Raw genomic sequence first — 19,763 nt, forward strand, 5'->3', positions numbered from 1 at the left:
TAAATCTTCTGTGATGCATCCACAGTGTAACTTCAGGTTATTCACCACAAGATCTTAAAATAACTATCTTAGTCCTCAATAAATATATATAGCGTGTTCAAGATGGGAGGAAAATCAGTATGCTTTGCCAAGAATATATAAGATAAAAATTGAGAATTCATTCATATTGAGTCACATGTTACTCCGACTGGTCACATGATATTTTTTGCCAACATTTACCCTCAAAGATGCAAAGCTTGTGTTACAAACTCCAACCAAAACTGCATAACGACAGCCATATAAATGAAGTTGAAAACAGTTTCTTTGTTACTTTGATAAGTTTCATTTTATACCGAGCCTCACAAGAAACGATATGATTGAATTTAGCCGTGAGCCTTATGTGGTTTCCTGTTTGAGTGCACTTACTAGCCTACAACATGGCGTCTCTCACTTTATTTCTTTCTTTTCAATATTATTGTCAGGAAAATATAACTAAATAATTGATTAATTTCTGTATTTTAGTAACGGGCAGGCTTAAACGATAGTTTTGGTGAATATAAAGAAAAATGCGGCGTCACTCACTTTCACTCGAGAGTGCGCACTAGAGTGGACGAGCTCCTCTCGGCTAGAACATCTACGTCACATTTTACTGGCAGTTTCTGATTCGTTTCTCCCACGTTGTCACAAGCACAGTCGCGCAGTGAACCGTCACGTCCTTTTACCGACAGAGGCGGGCTCTCGGTTAAACCGAACCCTGTCGAACCGGGGCTGTTTGGTGTTGTTTTGATCCGGGATGGCGTTCATGGAGCAGCAGCCGCAGCCGTTGTCCGGGAGGAAGCCTCCGCTGGACGATACCGTGCCGCTGAGCGCCGTGATCGAGGCCAGCCAGAGTTTACAGTCGCACACGGTAAACAGAACCACCCGGAGCGTCTCTGGGTCTTTAAAACCTTTCATATCGATCATAAATGCGCATTGAAATGCCAGCAGATCATATTTAATGGGGCTTTAACGTCGATGGTGACGTTTTTTTGACGTTTAACGTTGTTGATTCTCGATTATTTGTCTATAAGGATCAAATTAATCGCATTTAGTGACAAAGATGACTCGTAGTTTAATATTAATTTCTATTGTCAGTTCAGACTGGAACACTTAATGTACATTTAGTGAAAGGTAAAATTTTAGAAAAGGCTTTTAAAAAACACCCACACATTTACAAGTTAATTTCACAGTTCATTCAACTTTGAATGAACTGATAAAAAATAGCATAAATCCGCTATTTAAAATCAAATATGCTGAACATAATCAACTTTTAAAGAAAAGTAATATGTAAACAGTAGCTTGTTAATTTTTTCAGCAAGATTAAGAGGGTCATTTTTATTTAAAAAAAAAAAAATTAAGGTTTCGAAGTAAGTTAAACAATTTACAAGCATTTTCAAAACGGATACCATCTATGCTGCAGATCTCATGAGACATTTGAAACTGTCTGGCTCTGTACTTGTGGTTTTACGGGCGGAATTGAAAAAAATGTCATTTGCATCTGAGCCGAACATAATTTCCTTGTGCTGCGAAACCGAAGCCACAAGACATACGATTATTTCCTGTCTCATCCATTCATCTATTCACTTCTCCTGATCCATTATGAAAGTGCAATCTAGTAATCCACTTTCGATTCTGTAAACTTTACAACCTGTTAAATGTCTTGTTTAAAAAAAAAAAAACTTATTTTAATTTAGTCGAACTGAAAAAATATATAATACATTAACAGCTTCACCTAAATCATCAGTTAATATGATTGATTAAATATATTTTATTTTGTAATCTAAACATGTCACAGTGTTGATGTCATCTAAATAAAATAGTGTTGCAGTGCATTCTGGAAACTGAGTACCTTTGCTCTTGTTTTAGTCGTATGGAAACTATCAGGTGACATTTTTAAAGGAGAGTCAAACATTAATGAGCATAAGCATCTGGACCTCACCGTAAACGCCAGGGTCACCGTGAGGTTGTTGCAGGGTTTTTGGAGACTTGGTTACTTTTTGTCTTTTCACTTCCTGTTTTGACATTTCTTCACAATTCTTTCATAAAAACCACAAATCTATGACAACATGATTTCGGTCTCTTGAATTCCCAATAATGCGAAGAAATGACAAAACAAAGATGGACTTGTTTAGGTTGGTTTCCACTAGTCAGGATAAACTGGTTTGCTGATGTTAAAGATGATTTGGGGGCTGAAGACTAGCTAAGACAGTTTTTCAGCAGGGCCTTGCTGTTGTACTTTTAATGTATATTTCCTAGTTTGGATTCAGTCATCATTGGTTTTTCTCTATTAACAGGAGTATATCATTCGTGTCCAAAGGGGCGTTTCCACAGACAACAGTTGGACTGTGAGTTTGGACTATCCATCTATCCATGGCATCTATCATGTTTGTTATGGACACAATGACTGATTTAGTCTTCATTTGTTACGCAGGTCATCCGGCGATACAGCGACTTTGACATGCTGAATAATAGTTTACTGGTAAGTGGACTGTTAGAACAAGCCTGTGTTGAAATGGGATCCTTTCCTGTAAACGTGTTCCTGCTGTTTCCAAATAAATACTCTTTCATCAGTGAAAGAGTAAGTATGAGTCAATCTCTCTGTGTTCATAGATTTCTGGCCTAAACCTGCCACTTCCTCCTAAGAAGCTGATAGGAAACATGGACCGAGAGTTTATAGCCGAGCGTCAGAAGGGTCTTCAGGCCTACCTGAACCACATCACGCGTCACCATGTCCTCTCCAGCTGTGAGCTGGTCAAAAAGTTTCTTGACACTAACACTTACTCTGCAAACTACACAGGTAATACAGCCAGGGTGTATTTTAAGACTAGATAGGATTTTGTGCATCGAAATTATTCTAAAACTCACCCCTTTCTTATGTTTCAGAAATAGCCTTACAGCAGGTGTCCATGTTCTTCAGATCCGATCCAAAATGGGAGGTTATTGAGCCGTTAAAAGACATTGGTGAGTAAAGCTGTACAGTTGTTCGGTCAAATGCTGACCATTTCCGTCCAATTTTGTATTATATTATATTATATTAATGTATTATTTATTATATTATTTATTAATTAAAATTTTAGTTGCTTTTACATTGACCATGAAAGATCAACGTTGTCAGCCTTGAGGTGCATCACAACTATAAAAGTTAATGATTCAAGTTTTATTGATTTGTTTCTCATGATGACGCACTATTTATATTCGCATTCCAGCGTCAGGCCCAGCAAATCACGTTGACACATTGATAGTTCCTGACAACTTGATGGATTTCAGAGGCTCATGGGACGTTTTTTATCTTCTAAAAACAGTTGCATAGCCGAGACACATTTGTTGTTTGGTTTCTTTCAGAGGAAGATTCATAAACAAAGTTTTAACATTTACCTATTAGAACATGTTCAGGTCATTTTACTGCAAATCAAAAGGGGAAAAAATTTGTAATTTGGAAATTTCATGAAAATGAAGCTTTTTTTCTGCAAATTGTCATTACCGTAATGAAAAAAAAAAAAAAAACTCATTGTCATTACTGTAATGCACAAAATGTTAATTCATTTTTGTTTCATTCAAAAAATACGTTTGGGAAGTGTAGTTGTTAAATTGGATGTTTGTTTGTTACTGGATTAAGGTACTGAGAGTGGAATTTTTTACATGTTACGGTAATGAAAATTTAAAGCAGAAAATGTTCTTATTTGTTATGAAATGAATGTCACAATGCAAAAATTATATTATTATATTATTTTATATATAGTATATTATTTTATTGTATTATTTTTCTTTCTTTTTTTTCTTTTTAAATGAGGTGAGATTTCTATTTATTGATATTAATATTTATTCAATCACTTAATGTTTGTCTTTTTATAGGCTGGCGATTGAGAAAGAGGTACTTCTTGGTCAAAGACAAAGATCAACCCAAAGAGAAACAAGTATTAAGTTGGGTAAGTTTCATCTTGACCCATACAAACACTTTTTTTGTTATATTCTTGCTCTGTAAATCCAGTACTTTGACCCTCAACTTGTTTAATTCCCATTATTATGTAACCCTGATGCAGTACATCTTGTTTGTTGTACTCAACACCACTTTGTTTGGCCGCACAAAGAACTTAACTAACTTACTAATCCCTCTTGACTTATTTGTTTTCATTCTCTTCTATAATTAGCCACAGCATTGTGTGACCCTTGAACTCACCGTAATACGTTTCTTCACCTATTATAGGTCGATTTGGGTCCAGATAAGTTCCTTTCCGACAAAGATCTCCAGTCTGCAATGAAGCTGCTTCCAACATTTTCTGTAAGTCTTAAATTGGGTTGTGGGGTTACCGGCATATATTGTTGCACAGTTGTTGTGAGAGTTTTGTTATGGTGTTGCTATGAAGTTCTGGTGGTTTTTAGGGCCTAAAATAAATGTACGACTATTCAGATTGAAAATCAATTCAGCATTAATATAATAGCATTGATTTTTTTTATTATTATTATTATTATACATCAAAACATTGTTGCAGTGTGATGATCTTTTAGTAATCAATTGACAATAGACGTTATTTTCATGACTGTTACGCAATATTCCCCAGCAATTATCATAATGCAAAACAAATAGGAATATAATTAACTTCACTTTTGTTGTATTTAATTGCATAGCTGTTAAGGAGAGCCGACACACTGTCGGGAATGAACTAAAAGAGCCTGTCTTTGTGTACTGACCCGAATGTTTGGATGTTTTGTGTGCGAACACTGTCATGTGCTCTTGTTTTTTCTGCTTCCTCAAGTTCAGCAGCCGTACTACCAGATTAAACCGATCACTGCAAGCCCATCTTTACAAAAGACTCCATTAAAGTCATGTGTAGACACCCGAACACGGGTTAGATGCAGTGTTAGTTTAGTGTTAAGATATTTTCAGTGTTAAGATATTTAGTTTGCTTTTATTTCAAATTTTAGTGTCATTTTAATTAATTTTATGCGCTTATTTATTGGTTTTAGTTTCTTTAAAATATTAGAATTTTGCATTGATTCATTTTTATTTCAGTTTTAGGGGCCTTTTACATGACAACTGTTTTCAACTAAAAATCTTTTATGAGAACAGCGTATTGGGGGCTTGAACTTTTGAAATCAGGTTTCAAAGTGCAAGTTTTTGAAAACGATACCATTATTGTCTGCAGGTAAACTACAAAAACTGTGACGTCATGTTAGTAACTAACATTTTTTCAGTTAGTAATTTAAGCGCTTCAACTTAAGCTTATTTCAGTTAGTTTCCAAGGGAAAATTTCTACGTTTTTCAATTAATAATTATAAGACTTCCGTTCATCTTCAAAACACAATGAAGATGTTTCTGTGCCTCCATTGAAAGTCTATTCACACAAAACTCTGACGGTTCAAAACGTTTATAAAGAGGTCCTAAAATAAATCCATATGAATGGAGCAGTTTAATCCAAGTCATCTGAACAGACACAATTGCTTTAGATGATGAACAGATTTAATTTAAGCTTTTATTGACATAAACATTGATTAATGCTCATACATGTAGAGAACATCAGATATGGAAAATGGAAACTCAAACGTACTTGTGTGCCTCGCAATAACAAACCTCATTGGTTCTCATGCTTGACCTTCTGTTTACATATGAGTGCTCTATGTATGTTCGCTGACCAATGTTTGCATGTGAATAAAAGCCTAAATTAAATCTGTTTATCATATCTCTTCAGAAGACTTGGATTAAACCGCTCGATCCACAGTTTCAGTTTTGGGTGAAGGGACTTTCAATGGAGGGACCAAAATCTCTCAGTTTTTTTAAACATCTTCATTTGTTTTCCGAAGATGAACTAAACTCTTATGGGTTTGGAACGACGTGCGAGTGAATAATTGATGAACGAATTTTTCATTTTTGAGTGAACTATCCCTTTAATGGTTACTTCAAGGCAAATCGTCAGTCAGATGGGGGTGCACGTCTGATCGTGATATCTGCATTTCAGATGATCAGATTAAAGCAAGCCAACTGAGAAACACGGTAATGAGGAATGCATGACAAGGTCACTTCTGGCCATGAGGCTCATGGGAAAACATGCAAGAAATCTGAATTCTAGTGTTCAGAATATCATAGCAATTGTTGTAGAAAAAGTCTTCTCTTCTTTGCAAACAATCTCAAGAAGTTCCAGATGCCAAAGATAAGACTTTGTTGGTCCAGTCAGCAAAGCCGAGACTCCAGCTGTATTTCTAACAATCTCACTCTTACAACCTAAATTCATTGGGTTATCTTCATTTTTATGAAGCCAATCTCTTTTTTTCTGCCACAATTAATTCCTAATCTTTCTGGCTTCTCTTTAATGGTGGTGTTCCTCCAATTGGTCTTTTTTTATCATCAAGAGAATTAAAAACCGTATATCAAGAAAGTTTACATAACATGTAAATCAAAAAGAACAACTTAATATCAGTGTACCGATTAGTGTGGGTCATAGTGACCTGATGGCAAAGTGAGGCCTAATGTTTCCTGTTTCATCCAGTTTCCAGGCTTTTCTACAAACAAATTTTATGTCTAATAAAACTATACTATATATTACCTAGCAACCAACAGAACACCTTTTACAAACCGAACAGCAACACCCTGATAACTCCAACAACATCCTAAAATTGTGTCAGTGACCTTTGCATGGACAAAAACACTCAGAGAACAAGTTTACTTAGAAGTGGTTGTATGATTCTGACTTTTTTTTTTGGTAGCATTCAAACATCTCCGCCGTCAGTTTCGCCACTAGCAGTGAATCGTCTGCACTAGTCATTAGAGTTTTCAGTGAGAAAGGAACGCTTAGGGATCACATTTGCAAGGTTTGTTTTCTTCTTGACTTGTCAAAAATGTTTTTTTCAGATTGTAACCTTTAACATACTTCAATATCTTTTTAATTCTGTCTTGAATTTTGCCGGTCCTCCAGGTGAAGCCCAAAGAACCCTTTCTTAAGAAGTACTGCAATCCCAAAAAGATCCAGGGTTTGGAGCTGCAGCAAATCCGAACATACGGAAGACAGATTCTGGAGGTCTGTTTTTGAAAGAAATTAATACTTTTATTCATCAAGGACGCATTAAATTGTTCAAAGTGACAGTAAAGGCCATTTAAAATGTCACAGAAGATTTCTATTTCAGAGTGATGTTTTTCTTTTGAACTTTCTATTTATTAAAGAACATCTCTCCACAAAAATATGAAGTAGCACAACTGTTTTCAACATTGATAATAATCAGAAATGTTTTTTGAGCTGAAAATCAGCATAGAAGAAAGATTTCTGAAGGAATAATCATAGGAATAAATTACATTTTACAATATATTCCAATAGAAAACAGTTATTTTGAATTTTACTATTTCACAATATTACTGTTTTTACTGTATTAAACAATTTTACCATTAAACAATAGTATAGTATATATAGTATAGGATAGTATATATTTGAATTTAACTATTATTTTACGTCAAACTTTAACATTGTTTTTCACTGCCGTATTTTTAAATGTAAATACGTAATTTATGTTTTATTCCAGGCACTAAAATTTCTCCATGACAAGGGGTTTCCGTACGGGCATCTTCATGCATCCAATGTCCTGATCGAGGAGAACACGTGTAAATTGTTGGATATAGAGAATTCATTACTGGGACTGCCGTCATATTACCGACCCTATGTAACACAGTTCAGGAAAATTAATGTAAGAGACCTTTATCATTATTAAACTAAAAATTTTAATCCAAATGAACAAATTAAATGATAAAATAATGTATTATAAAATTGCTAAATATTTGTTATATTAAATCTTATTAATAATGTTAAATTTTAACTTTTTATTAAATAATTGCTAAATATTATTATTAAACTCATTCATTATTTTATATTTTCTTATTAATATAAAAAAATTTAAATATTAATAATTAAACTGCTTGATGCTGAAAAGCTTATGTTTTTCTTTTTATCAGACAACAGAAAGCATAGACATCTACTCATTTGGACACTTGCTTTATGAAATGACGTATGGCCGCCCGCCTGATGCCGTGCCTGTAGATCAGTATCCTCCGGCCCAGTTCCCATCTGTGGGTCAGTATGATCTTCTGTTCACCTTTATGAATGTTCTCTGGAGGATGACCAATCAGCCCACATGTAGTCAGCAGAATTTTCTATTTATTTAAAGTCCCCCTATTATGCTTTTCATTGAGTGTGTAATTTAGCTGTTTATGAATGTAAAAGGTCTGCAAAGATTCAAAGATCAAAGTGCACAATAAAAAAAAGTTATTGTCTCCCAAAAGAAAGAACCTAATCTGGCCACATTGCGTGCACTTTATAAGAATGAGGACTCTTATCTTAAATTAATACGGTAAAACCGACTCCATCGTTACTGTTCGTATCACTGTGTATTAAGTGTTGAGGAAGATCTGGAGCTGAAATTCAGATATATGGTAATGGATTTTTGGTTTCCGACTAGGGGTGTCCATGGTTAACCGATTAACCGATTAACCGTTAAAAATTGCGTAACCGAGTGAAACATTTTGCTCGGTTAAGTGGCGTCAATGGTGTGCATTGAATTTAGTTGTAATACATTTTTGCACCGCCAGAGACCGCTAGACCAGTTTTCTAATATGAAGCGGGCAAAGAAAGCGCGCGTCCGAGAATGAAGGCTGTGCGCGAGCCAGAAACAAATATAGTCAGTCAGTATCCGCGCCACTGATCGCAGCACAATAATATCTGTCTGCAGAGCCGCAGAGCCACAGCTTTACACCAGCAGTTTTACCCCGCGCATGCGCAGTTTCATCACAACAGTTTTACCCGCAGAGTCCGTTTACCGTTACATTAACCCATACAATTTGTATTATGCATTTCCTAAACATGTACTTGCTAATCAAACACTTTATATGAACAAACTACTAATCTATAAAACACAATCGGTCTTCCGACCTTTTACTGTGTTGATATGCGCGAGGGAGAGAGAGCAATACAGCGCTCGTGTTGTTTGAAGGCGGTGAGAGTGCGCGCGCGCGCGGCCGGGGCTCTCTCACTGTTTGTTCTTATGCGCCCTGTCCACTGATCTAAATAATTAGTTGTTACGACGACTTATTTGTTCCCTCGTTTTAATAAATCGTGGACACGTTGAACTATTTCCCTCCCTCATTTTGATTTAACGTGGCCAAAAACAGTTTGATACTATTAATTAGTGAATGCTAAAGACCTATATTTTGTGAATTGGTGAATATTCAGGTGAATTATTTCGTGGCCACGAATTAATAATAATTATTAAACTGTTTTTCGTCCCTGTGAAGATAGCTCTTCAGTGAAGGCCGACTACAGCTTTTTATTCCTTTTTTTTTTTGTGAATTGGTGAATATTTATCAGTATCAGGTGAATTGTTGTGGCCACGAATTAATAATACCTCAGCACGTTTTACAAGCCCCTTCTCGATCGCAGCGGCAACGAGCACTTTGATCACTTGATTTAAAAAACAAAACATTTCAGCGCTAGATCGCCTAAAAAAAAAAAAAAAACGAACGAAATGAATGCTCTGCTAGTTAACTGAAGATGTTTTGTTTATTTGTATTGGTATTCATGCCGCGAGATGTTTCAAAAGTGGTGACAATATCGACCTTAGAAAATAGTGGTGGGGACATGTCCCACCCGCAAATTTTGCCTATCTCGGGGTTGCGGCGCGCACACTATGGTTAACCGAGTATTAACCGCTAAGGGCCTCGGTTAACGGTTAATGAAAAACTTGAAAACGTGCAGCCCTATTTCCGACGCATGCTATAATCAGTAGATCTATCATAACAGACTGGGCCATCTGACCAATCAGAGCAGAGTAGACCAATCACAACAGACTGAGCCATCTGACCAATCAGAGCAGAGTACACAATCAAAACAGACTGGGACATATGACCAATCAGAGCAGAGGAGACCAATCACAACAGACTTGGCTGTCTGACCAATCAGAGCAGAGGAGACCAATCACAACAGATTGGGCCATCTGACCAATCAGAGGTGATGATGCAATTATTTATTATGTGAAAATTCAAGTGTTTTTCGGCCTTGTTTGCCTGTAAATGTATTGTAACTCCAAAACAAAATTAGGAACCTTTAACCCTCTGATGGTCTTTATTTATGTCTACACTCTGGGTTTTGGGGTCTCTAGAGACCCCAGAAAATAACATTTAATTTTGTAACAAGATAATAGTTTTTTTTTTTTACAAATATAATTTTATTCTGTTTGTTAATGTTTTTACTCAACATTTGTGCAGTTTTTGGAGAATTTGTGATATTTTTTAAATTTCTATAAATAAATTAATAAATAAATATTTAAATAGCCTTTTTACAAAAAAACAGCATTTGATGTAAAATTCACTTTATAAAAGACCCAGATTTCTAACTTTCATTCATGGGGATAACATGGATGATTTTAAATGGTTTAATGTAACATTTTTGCCCATTTTTTGGAAAATGCAGTTTTAAAATAAAAAATAATAATTTTAACCACTAGATGGCTATAGAGCTCCAGTATATGCTATTTGCTATTAGACTACCTGAAAGATATCTTTTCACAAGTTGGATTCAGTTGGATTCATATCTAAATATTATAAAATCACAATTATAACAAAAATAAAATATTTTTGTCAAAGTTTAGCATTTTATTGTACCAAAAAAACCCCCAGTTTTTCAATAATGTTACATTATGATTAGAATCAAACCTGAACAAAATGTTACAAAGAGAAATGTTGGAGTCTTAAGATTTTATCATTTATTTCAATCATTTATTTTTAATCTAATTCTAGATTCTAGACACACACAATTGCGTGTGTGTGTGTGTGTGTGTGTGTGTGTGTGTGTGTCTGAGAGATAAAGAGAGAGAGAGTGTGTGAGTACACATTGTCGATGTGCACGTGTCACCACACCACTTTATATTTGAAGTGGTTTAGCATTTTGGATGATTTTATTTGACAAATTATAGCCTTACAAATGTTCCTGTGTGTGTATGTGTGTGTGTGTGTATGTGTATGTGTATGTGTGTGTGTGTGTGTGTGTGTGTGTGTGTGTGTGTGTGTGTGTGTTTACATTTTCAATATGTCAGTGTCACCAATTTATTTTTGTGGTGGTACTGCATTTTGGATGATTTTATTTGACAAATTATAGCCTTACAAATGTTCCTGTGTGTGTGTGTGTGTGTGTGTGTGTGTGTGCGTGCGTGCGTGCGTGTGTGTGTGTGTGTGAGAGAGAGTGTGCGAGTACACATTGTCGATGTCAGTGTCAGTGTCACCACTTTATATTTGTGTTGGTTCTGCATTTTGGATGATTTTATTTGACAAATTATAGCCTTACAAATGTGTGTGTGTGTGTGTGTGTGTGTGTGTGTGTGTGTGTGTGTGTGTGTGTGTGTGTGTGTGTGTGTGTGTGTGTGTGTGTGTGTGTGTGTGTGTGTGTGTGTGTGTGTCTGTGTCTGTGTCTGTGTCTGTGTGTGTGTGTGAGTACACATTGTCGATGTCAGTGTGACCACTTTATATTTGTGTTGGTTCTGCATTTTGGATGATTTTATTTGACAAATTATAGCCTTACAAATGTGTGTGTGTGTGTGTGTGTGTGTGTGTGTGTGTGTGTGTCTGTGTCTGTGTGTGTGTGTGTGTGTGTGTGTGTGTGTGTGTGTGTGTGTGTGTGTGTGTGTGTGTGTGTGTGTGTGTGTGTGTGTGTGTGTGTGTGTGTGTGTGTGTGTGCGTGTGTACATTTTCAATGTGTCAGTGTCACCAATTTATTTTTGTGGTGGTACTGCATTTTGGATAATTTTATTTGACAAATTATAGCCTTACAAATGTTCGTGTGTGTGTGTGTGTGTGTGTGTGTGTGTGAGAGAGAGAGAGAGAGTGTGTGAGTACACATTGTCAGTGTCAGTGTCACCACTTTATATTTGTGTTGGATCTGCATTTTGGATGATTTTATTTGACATTATAGCCTTACAAATGTGTGTGTGTGTGTGTGTGTGTGCACATTTTCAATGTGTCAGTGTCACCAATTTATTTTTGTGGTGGTACTGCATTTTGGATGATTTTATTTTACAAATGATAAGAGAACAGTTTTTATAGTCTCAAAAATGTATTCCTCTATATATGTGTGTGTGTGTGTGTGTGTGTGTGTGTACACGTGTGTTGTGAGCAATATAATTTAGCATTGTGGATGTTTTTTGCATTGGTGGAAGTGTGCCACTTTATTTGTGCCATTTCTGTCGATGTGTTCTGCGTTGTTTCTGATTTTGATGATGAATTTTGTCTATTTTGATTGCGGGGTCTCCAGAGACCCCGAAGACCACGAGTGTCACAATTTTTGTCACGCTAACATAAAAACAGATATCATTCCACTTTATTTTTTTTTTTGTAGATCTAGAAAGTGTTAAGAGCCGTAGAAGGTTTCATACCATTTGGACAAAGGGAACATTTTTTTTAATTTGAGTAAAAGTCATTTGGGGTCCCAAAAGACCCCATAAACCATCAGAGGGTTAAAATAGCATAATAGGGGCACTTTTAACATGGTAAAATGTACTAGACCCTTATTGTAAACTGAAAGCACAAATTAAATTAGCCAAAGTATTTCATATATGTGCATACAAAGCAGGCACATAGTAGCACTGATCAGATTACTGTCTGAATGTGGAGAGCATGGATGTTGTATGTATAATAGGCTAAATCAATGAGTAAATTAGTTGTAGTTAATTTAATAAGTTGAACTTGCCATTTCAAGCTACAAAACATTAGCTGTTGTTCAGTTTTATGCAATAGTTAACAACCTACAGCAGGAATCCCAAAGTGTGTTCGTAAAACGTTTGTAGTTAATGGTTTTATGTAATCCGTTACCTTTTGTTTTCCATTTTCCCACAGTCTCGGTACTTCAGTCCATCCTGTCCACAGAAGCTTGCAAAACGGGAATGCCAACCGTTTCCCAACTACTACAAACACCGTGAGTTACGATATTCAGGCCTGCTTGTGCTCAGGAGTAAATCTCACAAAAGGAATTAGATATTTAGCAATTAGTTACAGTCATATATTTTGTTTTTATACATAGCATTTTTATTGTTTTTATAATATAATTTAAAATTATATTTTGAATAAAATGATTGGCATAATTGTCATGAGTTAATGTTTATTGCTTAATATTGTTTTATTTTGCGTAATATCATGAAAATGGCATTTTCTTTATACAAATTTCTGTTGTTTTTTGGCTAAAATATGACCCGGACCTGTTCTTGACAATTTTTGTGAGATTCATCCTATGTTTGTTTGACTCTCGTTCTAACAGGTTATTCAATGACGTGCTGCTGTTTAACTCGGAGAAACCCCAGTTTAAGGTAAACAAAGCAAACTGAAGTAAAAAATAAACCTATTTTTTTATTTAACCCTTGTGCATCAATTAAAAAAAGTCACACATAGGTCCATAGTGGACAAAAATGTCTGTCAAAAAACTGACATAAAAATTTGAAGCTTAGGAGCACAGACTTAAGTTTGGTCTCATTTTAAAGAAGTAAACAAATTGTAAAAAGTAAAACCAAAAAAAACTTATATAGGGTTAAGTTTAAGAAAATGATTTATGAACAATATTTTATATAAAATGTATATTTAATGAAACATGTTGAACTCTAAAACGGCTAGAAAATCAAAGCCATAAATCTAAACAAGCTATGTTCCAAATTTGAGGATGATATCTCAAAAAATTAGCTTTCAGATAGATTTTGTTTGGGCGCTGTAACAGATTTTCCCCATTGGATGCCAGCAAAGCTCCACTGGGACACAGTGGTTGGACTTGTTATTTAAAGTTGAGTTTTTCTCTCTCAAGTATTACAAACACACACACACACACATTTTTTTTATTACACACATACAAACCACACTCTAACATCCATACCAACACACCCACACAATTATCGCTGCATGATTTATCCAATTGGCTCTATAAGATGGCAAAGCAGAAAACAGGAAAAAGCGAGTATTTGCTTTATAGGTCAAACCTGAGAAAATGGAACCATCTGGTAAAAAATTGTACAAATAAAAAATGTTATGCCTTGCCAACAGAATGAAAGCCTTTTAACAAAGATTGCATTATTTTATAGTTAAATGGCCCTGGGATTAAAAATTGGGTTTCAATGCAGACATTTTTGTCCAAAAGGCGCTAAGAGGAAGTATTTTGTGTACCTAGTGCAAAAAATATTTTTTAAAGGAAATGGGGGTGAAAATTTTCACTTCCAATAAAATTTTTAATTCCAATAAAAATACACACCTGTGCCAAATTGTATACAGTTTGCATAAACGCATGCTAACAAACTTTTTTTTGTTCTCTCTCTGTCCGAACTCCAGATCAGCTCCAAATTAAAAGAGGCTCTGAAATCGTCTAAAGAATGCTTAGAGAGGCGTCTAGTGGAGGAACAGAGGACGGTTAGTGCATTGCTTTGTTCACTTTTGGTCTCTTTTGCAACAAATGTTCGGCTTGGTTAAGGAATGTTACGCCACAGTGTCGCAAACACAAATCTTGTCATTTCAATCTAGAAAAGTTGAAAAAAAATGTAATACTGTCAACATTTTCACCAACCCTGATATCTGACACAACAGGAAAATCCTTTCAACTTATCTTCGAAAATCCCGTTAAGATTATGTAACCGAAACCTCGTGTGATTTCAGATCCACCAGCACAAGAGGTTGACGCGAGCACAGTCGCACCACGGCTCAGAGGAGGAGAAGCGCAAGAGGAAGATGTTGGCCAGAAAGGTACACGAGTTCAAACGCTTTACCATAAATAGGATTCACACTAAACACCCTCAGTGTTTTATCCTGAACTTAATGGTTCTTAAAACCTATTTTGATTTTCCAGAAATCGAGACAGTCGACATATGAAAATGATGAGGATCTCTCTGTCAAATACAATAACAACTCCGGTAGGTTTCATGTATTATCAAACTTTCCTTTATAAATAAACAACTGTAATTTAATTTCAAAATGTACGTTTTCAGCATTCTGGGTTCCAGAAGTACTTTTCTCCATAGGGATCTGGGGAAAATCTTCAGGGTTGGTCCATCTCAAATGGACCAGTGGAGCTTGCTTGAGCATTTTAAATGTTCTTCTTTTTGTGGTTAAACCAATTAAAATAAAAGTGAAATATAAATAAAATTCTATAGATAGTTTCAAGTAAAAAAAAAAAAAAAAACTTTTGTATTTTTGCAAAACCAATATATAGATGTAAAAAAGAAAATGGGAAAATTAAAAATGGTCTAGCAGCCAAATTTTAAAAAAGTGGACCATTTGAGATGGATTAAAGGCCCGTACACATCGGGACGAATATCGGGGCGCGTTATTCGCCAGCGTTTTTCAGCGTGTTTTTTGTGTTCACACCCAAGCGATTTTCGCTGATGATGAGCCGAGTGAACATGCAAATTCATTCCCTGACATTAGATGGCGCTTAATACCACTCCATAACAGTTCTCTTTTATCAAGATTTTTGTAGTTGCTGTCGCGTTTGTCATAGTTCTTTATGTTCCGACACCAACGAGACCAGCAGCTCTACATTCATCTTGCCTTGCATCTTCCTCGTCGTATTTCTTCCCGGCAGTGTTTAGACGCTACTCGGCATATATCTTCTTCGCCGTTACGTATGTGTGCTCGGCAAGACCGTTTTGTGTTTGAGCGCCCCCAAGTTGTGTTTTACTGTAACTTCAGAAGCTCCAGACACGTGAACAAAAGCGCCAATCTCATTGGTCGGATAGTTTTTGACGCGGCCCGTCAAACCAAAGAAACGAACCCGAGGCGTTTTTTAAAAAATGACGCTTTTACGCGTGGCGTTTTTCGCGTCGGTGTGCACACTCACATTGGCGCCCTTTGTTTAGTCACGAGCCGTTAAACGTCGGCGAATATCGCGCGCGAAATTCATCCCGGTGTGAACAGGCCTTTACTCAGTAAGAAGTAATAAACCATGAACCAAACCAACCTGCTCCAAGATAAATCACAATATTATAAACTTTTGTCTTCTTCAAATAATTTTTTGTTTTGAATAAAAAGACTGTATACTTAATGTCTAACTCGCCCAGTAATTAAACAGTTTTTTAAATAATTAAGTGCACATAACACTCAATCACAAGAAAAAAAGTAAGAATTACAAGATATAAACTCAAACTTTTCTTGTGATTCTGACTTTTGAATTGCAATTGTGAGTTTATATCTCGCAATTCTGACTTTTTTTCTCGCAATTGCGAATTTATATATATATTTTCTCGCAATTCAGAGTTTATATCTTGTAATTCTGACCTTTTTTCTCATAATTGCAAGTTTATATCTTACAATTCTGACTTTTTCCTTGAAATTGCGAGTTTATATCACGCTTAATATATTTATATCACACTTTTTTCTCAGCATTGCGAGATATTACAAATACACAATTACCTTTTTTTATTTGTTATTCAGCGGCGGAAACGAGCTTCCATAGACTTGTGACTTTTATTAAAGCAAATACTGTTGCTAACTAAAAATAAACGTAAATATTCAGAGGTTTATCAATATTACATCTGATTTTGAATTACTTTTTTTAACTACCAGTACCCTTCTGTTGAACTTCATTACTACGTGATCCAAGATACAGCTGTCAATGTATAAATACAGTAAAAATCATTTTAATGGTCTTCTAGCAGGTTCTGGGGCGAGTTCACCTCCAACCTGCCCGTCCTCACCCACTCCTCTACCAGGTACGTCCCGTTTATAACTCTGTTCATCCTCCATCATTATGTAAACTTTTACAGAAGAGTTTGTTTTTCCTGGTTTGTGCATTTATCCAAACATTCCCCTACAGTATGTCCAATCAAAACAATCAAAGTTTTCCCAATAAATCCAAAATAATTCTGATTTTATAAGTTTGTTGCATGATGTGGTAAAATGTTTTCGATTGTAACTCGCAGGCGCATTAACATCTCCTGTTTTTTCATCAAATTGAGATCAATCATGACCTAATCTCTCTCATTTCCATGATCAATCGCCAAATTCCTCATGAAATCGGTGCAATCTCCATTCATCTTACCAGATCATAATCATCCGATGTGTCATCTCATTCTGATATGATCAGTAACTTGTGTGTGCCTCTCTCTGTCTCTCTCTCTCTCTCTCTCTCTCTCTCTCTCTCTCTCTCTCTCTTACATGCTGTCTTCAAAACTAGAGCATGCACCATTTTGAACGTGTGTGGGGTAAAGTAATTCAATAATAATAATAATCTATTTCCACTATAAAGTTGCAGCTCACTCTCCCTCAGTAGCACATTCCGATTCCCCACAGCAAAACTGCTACTCATTAATATCCAATGAGGTCTGTTCAGCAAGTGTCCAGCCTACTGAGAAGGGTTAATGCAACTTTAAAAGTTCACAATCTGCAATTGTCTATTTAGGCACAAAATTGGGCTTTTCTGAGGGTAAATTCTTTCTAACAAAAAGCACTTTTTGTGGATTGTGAGGTTTTTTTTTTCTTATATAATGCAATGTTTATATTAGTAACTAATAATACTTGTTTTTAAGATACAATTTTTTTAGATGATCTTTTGAATAAAGAATTTAAAAAAAAAAATTGTTGTCTTAAAGCAACTGCAACTGAGCACAACCTTGCATCTTGCTTATTGGTTCAGAAGGCATGAGTCATGCTGTCAGTCACTTATTTCCAAGAAGGTGATTGGTCATTAAATGATCACAGTATTGACAAATCAGCATTAAGTTATTTAAAGTCAACATGAAATGGAAATATATTTTTAATGAAATGACACTCTAAGTAGGAAACTAGAAGTGCCAGTAGGTGGCGGTAAATGTCTAAATGAGTAAGTCATTGGCTGAGTCCGAAAACTGATAAATGCGGAGGACGCACTCCAAGTCAACTGATAATTTTTTTTATATTACTTTCATGTTGACTTTAAATGTTGCCTTTTGTGGTAAGTGTCTCATTCTGAATGGCTGTTGTACTTTATTCGCTCCCGTTTTACATACCGCAGAGGATTCTGAGTATGTATCTTACTGAAACGCGACCGATCTTGACGGACTGTTTTCTGATTCCGCAGGAGCACCTCCAGCGCCTCCTCTTCCTCCCACCGCTGCTCCTCCTCCTCCTCCTCCTCCTCCTTCTGGGAGTGAACCCGTCCCTCCGTCCCTCTCACCTCCCGGTGCCAACGGCGTGGGCCGGGGTGCCCTCCTCAGCTCCATCCAATCCTTCAACAAAGGCAAACTGAAAAAAGCAGATACTGTCAACCACAGCGGCCCACGTTTGTGAAAAAAAAAAAAAAAAAAACGTGCATCTTTGTTTTAGTGCAATTCATCCACTCAAAGTTTTTTAGCAACTTGCGTCTAACAGTGAAGAGTGACTGTTTGTATCTGAACTTCTTCAATGTTTGTTTTATTCACATTAAATTCCAATGGAGCCCTGCATTTTTTTAAGCTGCTCAGTGTAACCTAAACAAATCTGCTTGGCCCAGCTGTCATATTTAAAAAAATGGACATGCGCACTCATTCGGGTGAAAAAATGGACCACCTACATAGTACTGACTGCTGAAGACACAAGTTGGTGGAGAATGCGGGCAGCACATTTACTTTGAATGGAAATGTAATAGGATTTTACTATTGGTTCATAAGATGAGTGATGTTTGATTCTGATATTTTAATTCCACTTTGATTATGGTTCATTTTGGAGGGTTTGGAATGATGTTTTTTAAGCATTTGCCACATTTACCATTGTGCCTACAAAAGCTGAGAGCGTTCTTTGTTCTCTTTTGGGTTTTTTTCCTGCGGAAATATTGAGCTACATTGTTCTAATTTTCTTTCAGAAGAAAGTAATATTCGTATTCCTGTTCTGCAAGATCACAATCAATATGTTGCACAAATAGCAGCATTTAAACGATACGTTTATCATTTATGCCCCTTAACGACACAGTCGCTGTACCAGAAAAACAATGGCTTTGATTTACCACTGACATGATTATATAATGGCCATTGTTATGTCACTTACGCCATCTACTCCTATTGGTTGTTGCAGTCTGGTGGTAAATGGAAGAGATTTCTTGTCTTGCACACAATGAGGGAGAAAGCAACTTCTATAATTCATGTTCATCGCAGGGTCCTCTTGAGAACCAGATTCATATGTAATCTAGAACGATGTACAATACGATGCGCAACAGTTCATCTCTTGCTCTTGTAACAGTAAACTCATTTGTACATAGATTCATACAGACACTGAAACCATTATAGCTAAATATCGTAATACATATTCCTAGCTTTGTTATTACCGTGGGGGACGAATTTAATGTTTTCATTTTTGCTACAGCACTTTACCACTGAATATTTAGCAGTGGTCTTGAGAAGAAGAAATGTTCTAAAGTTTACAAAGAGATTTATGTGCAAGAACAGAAGAGGAATCAATGTGTTTTGTTATGGAGAAATTTGCCACTGATATTTGCCTCTGTACAGTTGCCACAAACGTTGTTAAAAGCACTGGAGGTGAACGTCCTCAAATTGCTGAAAAAAATAGTTTTCCCTGTTATATAAAAAAACTTGTATTGGCAATATTTTGAAAGAATGGTCTTGTGCTTTTTGTTGTGAACATTGAAGTAAAGACAATGGAACAGATCTTGTGTGGTTTAATTCCTTCTAACTAATATAAACTAGTAAATAACTTATGTACAGATAGATATAGTGAATAATATATTAGAAATTGTTAAATTATTGAAAAAAAAACAACTTTTTTCCTTGTTTATTATTGATATATTGTG

The 19,763-nt window shown here is 35.8% G+C and overlaps 1 protein-coding gene across 2 annotated transcripts; it reads left to right on the forward strand.

Annotated features, from left to right (window-relative positions):
• Window positions 1-373: 373 nt before the first annotated feature.
• Window positions 374-19,621, forward strand: pxk (PX domain containing serine/threonine kinase). Of its 2 annotated transcripts, XM_081385539.1 has the most exons (19): window positions 564-886; window positions 2,313-2,363; window positions 2,450-2,497; window positions 2,629-2,815; window positions 2,902-2,979; window positions 3,871-3,944; window positions 4,223-4,297; window positions 6,718-6,822; window positions 6,927-7,028; window positions 7,525-7,686; window positions 7,952-8,069; window positions 12,875-12,953; window positions 13,293-13,341; window positions 14,345-14,422; window positions 14,666-14,752; window positions 14,856-14,919; window positions 16,660-16,716; window positions 17,181-17,208; window positions 18,063-19,621. In XM_081385539.1, the coding sequence occupies exons 1-18, from the start codon at window positions 773-775 to the stop codon at window positions 17,195-17,197; spliced, it is 1,545 nt and encodes a 514-aa protein (XP_081241665.1). In that variant the 5' UTR covers window positions 564-772; the 3' UTR covers window positions 17,198-17,208; window positions 18,063-19,621. The 2 variants fall into 2 exon arrangements, with proteins under 2 accessions (XP_081241664.1, XP_081241665.1); XM_081385538.1 differs by lacking the exon at window positions 17,181-17,208 and having other exon boundaries at window positions 374-886; window positions 18,063-19,619.
• The last annotated feature ends 142 nt before the right edge of the window (window positions 19,622-19,763 follow it).

This window comes from Scardinius erythrophthalmus (genome assembly GCF_964197995.2).
Source record: "Scardinius erythrophthalmus genome assembly, chromosome: 14".
In the NCBI taxonomy this organism is placed as follows: Eukaryota; Metazoa; Chordata; class Actinopteri; order Cypriniformes; family Leuciscidae; genus Scardinius; species Scardinius erythrophthalmus.